Source organism: Dinoponera quadriceps, unplaced genomic scaffold, assembly GCF_001313825.1.
Source record: "Dinoponera quadriceps isolate SergipeBrazil2010 unplaced genomic scaffold, ASM131382v1 scaffold396, whole genome shotgun sequence".
NCBI classification, from domain to species: domain Eukaryota; kingdom Metazoa; phylum Arthropoda; class Insecta; order Hymenoptera; family Formicidae; genus Dinoponera; species Dinoponera quadriceps.
This window is the reverse complement of record NW_014554609.1, coordinates 80,691-89,379: the sequence shown is the minus strand read 5'-3', so window position 1 is coordinate 89,379 and position 8,689 is coordinate 80,691. Positions and strand designations below refer to the sequence as shown.

The 8,689-nt window shown below is 40.5% G+C and overlaps 1 protein-coding gene across 1 annotated transcript; it reads right to left on the bottom strand.

Annotated features, from left to right (window-relative positions):
• Positions 1-2,036: 2,036 nt before the first annotated feature.
• Positions 2,037-7,682, bottom strand: LOC106752397. Its single transcript, XM_014634074.1, has 5 exons — positions 7,610-7,682; positions 6,407-6,731; positions 3,733-3,761; positions 2,991-3,591; positions 2,037-2,148 (listed from the first exon to the last, which is right to left on the bottom strand). The coding sequence occupies exons 1-4, from the start codon at positions 7,680-7,682 to the stop codon at positions 3,023-3,025; spliced, it is 996 nt and encodes a 331-aa protein (XP_014489560.1). The 3' UTR covers positions 2,037-2,148; positions 2,991-3,022.
• Positions 7,683-8,689: the final 1,007 nt, after the last annotated feature.

The window sequence follows — 8,689 nt, the reverse complement described above, 5'->3', positions numbered from 1 at the left end:
TACCCTCCCCCCGCTTGATTTACGTCTGACCGGTTGAACTAATGTGTTTCGCCAATTACTTTCTCATCCGTTCGCGTTGGAGTCTCCATTACATTTATTACGCTTCGTAATCCTGTCTCTCTCTCTCTCTCTTTTTCTCTTTCTCTCTCTCTCTCTCTCTCTCTCTCTTTCCTTCGGAAACAGTCGGGGGAAATCCGGTGAGATGAGAACCTCCGGCCCCTCGATAACCTTTCGCTGCTGAAAGATATCGAGATAATCGCCGAAGTGATCGATTATCGGATAAATTGAGAGGAAATGATCACTTCGTGATACAAAATCGCACTGTCGCAATGCAAAACTGATCCGATTCGACGAGAGAAGGCACGATCGAACCGATAATAATTTCACGCGATTTTAACTCTTTACGCTCTCGCGTGATCTTGCGAGAGAGAAGACACTTCTTTACCACACCCGCTTCCAATTAGACAGATCTGTCGATATTCTCGATAACATTGAAATGTTTACTCGCGCGCGCGCAAAATTCCTCGACAGACGGTATACATTTGCTCCTAATAATTCATAGAAGTATATTAAATATGCATTCGCGCGAAATTTTCTCGACGTCGCTCGAGATCCCCGAATAGCTCACAAGCCGTTACCTCCACTTAACCATCGCGATGAACGGCTTGATTCCCGACATTTATTTGTGCAGCCGATACAAACGGGGAAGGGAGGAGGGGAACACCGTATGGAAAACGCCATTTAAATTCCGGATAAACCGTTCCAGGCGTAACGTTTTTATCGCGCTTTATTAGGCTGAAGCGGGCGCAGAGGCAACATTTTCGTAATTCGCTTTCGGAACACGCGTGCCACTATTACCGGTAATTGGCGCACTTCGACCGGTAATCACGACCGGGCGAAATCCGCTTTTATTAAACTCGAGTCGCCATAACTCAGTCCCGCCGGCGGCTCCGCGCGATACAATTGTCGCGAGCGATACGCGAGCGGCCGAATATAATGCCGGTATTCCGCGGCGTATAAATTTCGATTCTTATGGGGCCGCGAATTCTTCATATATTTCCGCGAGCGTGCAACACGTGCGCGCGGCCCCGGCAGGTAGACGATATTCCGGGCATCGAAAATAGATGTATTGAAACGCGTCGTGGAACGCGCGATCGTACGTACGTGCCGCCATCGATTGAACGTGTTCCAAGTCCCCGCGAATGGCTGTTCCGGCAACAACTGCCGGCAACAACAGGTACGAAACACTCAAAAACATAAAGAGGTAAAGATAGACTGGCGAAATAAATCGCGCGCGCGACCGGAGAAACCGCGTTATCGGTGGCTCTGCGTGTGTGTCTGCGTGTACGTGTGCGAACGAGTATGGCAGAGAATATCCCGTAATTTCCCCACGATCGCACATGTTAAATGGCTCCTATGAGAATTTAAGGCGTCAGAATTAAGCCTCGAGCCATAAGAAACTGAGCAATCACAATCGATTATTCTTCTCACATATGACTGTGTTTGGTCAAGGCTCGAAGCTTGAGTCTTACGTCTTAAATTCTCATTGCAGACGTCGCTTTACGGAATAATATAAGTACACGATAAACATTGGCTATATATAATTTGCGATATGATAGAAAAGAAAGGAGAGAGAAAATCAATCGCCAGGTTTAACTCGTCGCGTCGAGTACGTACCTCTCTATTGGTTCACCGTCGAGAATCGATATTAAAAAGAGCCCCGCCTGAAAGAACCATCCCGTATGTGTAATACAATTAAATCAACGTTCTGTTTCAATAAAAACGAACGAGCGGAACGACTCGTCGTCGTGCGAATTTATCGGTCCGCAAAATCAACCGCCATGGGGGAGAGCGCCGTCGGAAATCGCCCGACGCGCGAATATCGAAGGAAAGAATATCGGAGGGCGGAATAAAGATGTATCGAAAAACCAATTTTATTGAGATTTGCTGCGAAAAATATATGCGTGTGTCGTCCCCCGCGTTGGCGCAGCGACGTCTGGCCCGCCGAATGATGGAATCGCGAGAGAGAGGAGGGCGTAATGCGAAATGCGAAAAAATGACAGGTGTTGCATTTTTCAGCGATAATACCGTTTCGCTTTTTTCCCCGCCGGCTCGATCGCGATATCGCTTTTATTACCCGCGTATCTCCTGAAAATGCACAGAGAGGCATGAATAGAATTGTCTCTTTAAAGTTTCATCGCGTCCATCGCTCGAAATAAGCCGAAGAATGAGAGGTGGAAGAAACGAGTCGCATGACAATTGAATGCTACGCGATATTAAAATTAAATAAGGGGCCGTTCACAACAATTACGTCACGCTAAATTTGGGAATTTTCTACCTCCCTCCCCTTTGTCACAAAATATTTGCGTCCTCACAATATTACGTGGTATATGGAATTATCCTCCCCCCCCCCTGACACACAGAATAAACAAAGAACTTATAATCATATTGTGAGTAATGGTTATTAGACTGTACGCTACTATCTTTTTCTAAAATAATTTTTAAGCATATAATGTCAAATTAATTACTTTATAATTTTTATAATTTCAATTAGTAAAAGTTGTGCCTTTGAAAGGACGAATGTTAAAAAAATTAACATTTTGATGTAACACAGAATCATGTGAAAGCTTAAAGACCTTCACTAAATTCAACCAAATATGTCACGAATACAAACAAAATGGATAATCACGCGCATTTATATTTACAAGCTATGCCATCTAATGTGACCTCCCATGGCCTTTACTCTCCTTCTCTCTCCTTGTCATCACAGTCACGTAATCTAAAGACTCCTTCCCGTAGTGTGACGTAATCGTTAAAGTGGCCGCATAATAATAATTAAACACAGCGATATTAAGAAAAGGAAGGAAGAACGAAGAAAAAAAAAAACTGTTTCCGCGATTATTTCGAGCGGCCTCGTAATTGCGCACAGGGGAGAGGAGGACATATGCGCGCGCACGCACACAGAGATACACACACACACACACACTCACCTCACGACTTCAGCGTTTTTTCTTTATTTTTGTCAGGCGCCGTAAAACTGACCGCGGCTTTTCGTATGACCGTCGCTATTCAAGCCCGCGCGTTTCCGCGACTTCCGGGGATTCGTCCTAAATCCATTTAATCCCTGCTCTCGATAAGGTCGCGCAGTAGTGGAGGAGATAGTTAACGGCAGCCCCGCAGGAAAGTGCGCGTATCTCCAAAAGTCATTCGCCGGCGGTGATATCTTCGCCGGAATGTCGGCGTTTTTCGCGCGGCCGTTGATTTCATTACGTCGTCGGTGGTGGACGCGCTCGCCGTGCTTTTTGCTCTTCGAACCCTCGAACACGACGACGTTGCCGTACCTCGTTCGATTCGGACGGTTCCGCGACAGGAGGTCCTTCAGGGTCTGCTTCAGGCAATTACCGAGCGCCCTGGAAGCGGCGTTCTCCGCGCCGGTTTCGGCGGGATGATACAGCGTGCTCACCGCGCTAAGATCGATCGACGACGTGGCGTTTGAAATTCTGACGTCGACCGGAACGAAACTTATTTTCGTCGTTGCAGCGGCCTCTTTCAAGCTCGAAGGGAGCCTTGCCGTCGCGACATCGACCTTTGCGGTCGAGCTCAAATTTCTCGTTGAATAATCGTCCTTGTTAACGTATGTTGTCGGCCACGTATATGAGTGACGGTAATCATTACTCGAAGCTTCAGCCGGCCAGGACTGATCGGCACTCGAACCATGCGATTTGCTCGCGATCGTCGTCGTTTCTTTCCCCGGAGATTGCCTAAAATTAATATGTTCGGTTAGTTGATGTACAGTTTGCTGTCTTACCTTGTAGCTTTACTGTAACGACAACCTTTGTGAAGATTTCAAATTGAGAGAAAGGATATTACGTCAACTTCGCAATCTCCGAATTCGACCTCCTCGAAAGCGGGGCTTCGTGCGAAAAATATATTTGAAACTCTCATTCGTGCGGTGTCATTTTCTTCCGGTTGCATCGCGAAGGTAACAATTGTAAATGCGCTGATACGCTGCTCTCTTTCTCCGACGCCCGAGTGAAAATTTCGTTCGAGCAAACCGGTCCAGAGACCATCGGCGACTTCTTTACGTACAAACTAACGGTAAATTGACGTCGTATAAAGCGACGAGATATTATGCGACAGAGACGGTGCACGTCACGACATTCGTAAAACTCGCGTAGGTGCGGACCGGTCGCGAAAGTAGCGATTCGATAAATTCATCATCCGAGACGACTTCCCTCGCTTCCCTCGCAGCTTAAATCCCAACTTAAATAGACGCGAGAAACGTGTACCGGACTAAGTTCGAGCGAGTTTGATTACAAGGGAACGTGTCTCCGGCTGCACTTACCGTCGGTAAATAAGCTGCTACTGAATTGTTAAAGCTCATCAAAGAATCTCCCGCTATTCGCACACTTACTGAGTTTTCGCGAGACTTGCCTGCCTGTCGCAGGTGTTTAAGCAACGTATGTTATCTCAACCTGTCGCAGATAAGTAATTATCGGCGACAACAGGGAATTGTATCTAGAGGTAAATAACTTTTTACATGCTGCAACGTTTCCAGTAACATAGCGATGCCATTCAATCACCGGAAGAAAAAAAGTGAAATAGTGACTGCTTCTTGGCAGAAAAGATGACAAAAAGTGATCTTTCGGACATCAAAATAGTAAGCAATAAAAGTGGCATTTTTTGTTAAATTCTGAGAGTAACTAAGGCCATGAATACTTATCTACATAATAATATGAAAGAAATCGATTATTAATATTTATCATTGCACATTGCATCGATTCATTTGCAAAATGAATTTGCAATGAATTCTTTTTTAAAGTTTTTTTTATATTTGCAGAAATCGATTCTACCTGTCATTCTATGTACAAAAACGTTCAAGTGATGGTATCTAAAAATAAATATTTTACGAAATATTTCATATCTTATACTGAAAAAATATCAGAATAAAAAGTAAAATATCTCGAAAAATATCCTCTTTTCGATGATTTCACTCTACTATTTTTATATGCAGAATGAACAAAAAATTGATTTGTGTAAAATAAAGCTATATGATTTCATTCTGATTTCATCTAAAAAAATTAAATTAACCTTGAAATGATTTTGAATTATTGACTGTATAACGAAGTTAAGTCATCAAAATATATCCCTCTTCTTTTACAACTTTTGTCTACAACATTTCTATTTTGCTTTATTTTTTATATATTTAAGCGTCTCAATTTAAATGCCGCACTTTGTATACAAAATGTTACAAAATTAGACCGACAAACTTTAAAGAGAAATAGAAAACTTTAAAATAAACATATTTTGTTAATATTGTTTTGTTAATATTATTTTTGTTAATACTATTTTTCTTTAATACTATATGGTATAAAATAGGAGTTTCGTGATTTTAACAATAAACAAACATATATATAAGTGGAAAAACAAAATTATATTTTACTCTTGAACAAAAAACGGAACAAATACATAAAAGTGATTAACTCTTTTTACAGTAAATGCTAAAAAATTCCTCTATTAATTTCAATACATAGCTGATATCGTTGAAACATTGATTGTCTCGCATGCTCGAAGACTGCAAAGATATTTTAAATCTGATCTACCGCACAGCATCCGAGCTAACAATCCTGTTTCTGTTTCAATGGATGTCTCATAAATAAGAGTTTTCATATGCCCCTGCAAGAAAAAGCCTAGCAAAGATAAATCCGGTGATCGGGGAGACTACGCTCAGGCGGCCGTGACAGCTGAGGTGACTGAAACATGACCCATTATTTCAGAAATTATTTTGCGATTCTACGTGACATATCGGGCAGACATCTCCATTTACCGCATATTTCACAAGTTTCAGGATTACGAAACTATTATGTTTTTTAAGGGAAACTAAAAAATAAAGTTATATAACGCGAAAAACTTATTACGTGTCATTTCTCACTTACGACATCACAAACCGATATGGCTGCGACGAGATAGCCGAGCCTTAATCGAGAAAATTTATTTTTCTATATAATTTATTTATATGTAGTGTTAAAACGTAGAGAAAAATAATTAGCAGGAAATGTTTATTTTGAAGTCCTCTATTTTCCTTCAAAGTTTGTCGGTCTAATTTTTTAACACCCTGTATTTAGAACACCTATATTTTACAAACTTAACGGCAGTTCAGGAAAAAGCCATCCATTTTGGGCAATAATAAATTTTTTAGTGACTTGTCAAGAAAAAGTGACGAAAAGTGACTGAATAATAACGCTGGTAACGTCGACTTGTCCGATTTCGCGTGATATAAATAAAAATTAAGTCGAAAAATTTCGTTCTTCCTTAATTTTTCACAAATTCTCACGAATTAGATTTATATTCCCTTTTATTAAAAAAAAGGAAGAAACACTCAAAACTACCTTATCTTCTTACTTACTGTAAAATCTGCGCGTCGGACTTGATCACGTCGAAGGATTCCTCCATCTGGTAATAAGCGATTATCAAAATTCGCATTAGTCGAATGAGTTTATGTTTGATGATCGAGCCATTCGGTTGGGCTTCCTGAAGCAACAGAAGTCTGGACCAGTCCGACTTCAACGCGCCGAAGGGCAGAGCGGAAATCGGACATTTGAATCCAGCAGCCATCATTTTTACAGTAGGTACATCCATAAGATTCACTTTGGACAAATGATCCTCGATCTCATCGATATCGAGTTCGATCATTTGTAAACAGCGATTTGGTAAACTATCCACGCATTTTACTGCAAAAGAACGCATCGAAGGACCCCTTTCTTCAAAGTGTTTCGTGTTCTGTGTTCTCCAGAATTGGAGATTACATGTTGAAAAATTAATTGAAAACATAAGCGATTGATTACTTTGATGCATTTCATATATCAGTATTTTCGTATCGCTGCCGTGTAATAATATCATCAAATCATTGTTATCAGAATTATTATACTTCACGCTACAAGAACTCGACAGTTAGAATTTTAAACAGAAATACTCTCGTTAAATTTGTACTCCGTTACATCACCGTATAATTTATTGTAATCAAACTTGCAAAACTTATAAAACTGGACAAACACTTATCTTTTACTCGAACAATCAGTAAGTAGTCGTAAAATTAACATTAATAAAATCATGAGAAAAGGCAAGTTCCATATCAAGTTAATTTTGCGGCTATTTATTGATTGTTCGAGTAAAAGAAAAGTATCCGTCCAACTTTACAAGTGTGCTGAATCGGTTACAAATGTCATTTTGTACACTGAAAAAAAGTTTGGTCGAATTTATCAGAACAGACCAAACGCGTTTTAATTAAAGAAAACAGAATATCTGATTCTTATAATCTAAATTTGGTTCTTGCAACTAGAAATTCTGTTTCCTTCAACCAAAACGCGTTTGATTTGTTCACTGTTTAGTAAATTGAACCAAACTTTTCTTCCCGCGTGGATATATTTTTTATTTAAACGTATAACGCAAACAAATTCTCGGCACGCGTTTTTGCCTCTGATGTCATTAAACAAAGGCAGTCGCAGCGAATAGTAAAAAGCCTTAATTCGCGAGTTGCGAGAACGGATAATACAAAAAGATCTTTCTCTTTACGAAGACGAGTATAAAATGCGACCTCTGCAGCACTTACTACTCAGAACGATAGTCGCGCAGGAAAGCAGAAAAACACAGAACGGCGTGTAGAACGGCACTTCTCGCGACATGGTTCCCGCGTGAACTGACGTCGCACAACCGAGCGGCAATCCGTGTGTATTCCATTTCGTTGGAATCGGCACTTTTTCAAACGCGGTATGTTGGCAAATTGTTAGTCACGTCGCACGTGAAATGTAAGGTAATTCTCACTTCTTGTAAAGGGAGAGCCGCACTTGATGCCGTGCAAGGTTGCAACGCGACATAATAACGCTCGTCGGAATGCGTCCGAGTATTTTCGACATCACCGCGGAGAAAAAAAAAACGAGTCGACTCAGAAATGCTCAGAAATGATTCTGAAAAAAAAAAAAAGAATTCTTTCACTCACGATAAAACGAAACTGTCAAACTTGACGCAGTTACGCCCGTTGCGAGCGACACACGAGACGTTGAAGACCTGTATTTCTTGTGCGAATCTGGGACGAGAATTTCATTCGTTATTAAATTCCCGTTTATTGCGTCACTTCGAGTTCTCTAATATCTTAGCAATCGTAACTAGAATTAAAATTAAATTCACGACAAGATAAATGACACTCGATGTTAAATGAAGAACATGAAGTCTTGTCGCGTCTGTCACATTTCGGGACTTAAAACTCCGAAGTAGTCGCTGTGACCGTCCTTATTTAATGACGTCAGAAGCGAGAAACGCACGCCAAGATTTTTTGCGTTACAAAATTTAATCAAATATTTCAAATAAAAAGGTGTATTCTACAAAATGACATTTGCGATTCAGCAAATTTGTAAAATTGGACGAATACTTTTCTTTTACTCGAACAAGAATAATAAAATTAACATTGACAAAATCATGAGAAAAGGGATTAGAAAAGAAGGTTCCGTGTCAAATTAATTTTACGACATTGATTGTTCGAGCAAAAGAAAAGTATTCGTCCAATTTTACAAGTATGCTGAATCGATCAGAAATGTCATGTTTTTGGATATATCTTTTCATTTGAAAGTATAACGCAAAAAATCTTGACATGCGTTTCCTCGCTTCCAACGTTTTACTAAACAAGGACAATCAC

Coding starts and splice junctions, on each gene's coding strand:
- LOC106752397 (XM_014634074.1), bottom strand. CDS start 7,682: ATGTCGCGAGAAGTGCCGTTCTACACGCCGTTCTGTGTTTTTCTGCTT. Junction 6,732..7,609: donor CGCGACTATCGTTCTGAGTA/GTAAGTGCTGCA, acceptor GTTCTTTTGCAG/TAAAATGCGTGGATAGTTTA. Junction 3,762..6,406: donor TCCGACGCGCAGATTTTACA/GTAAGTAAGAAG, acceptor TATTAATTTTAG/GCAATCTCCGGGGAAAGAAA.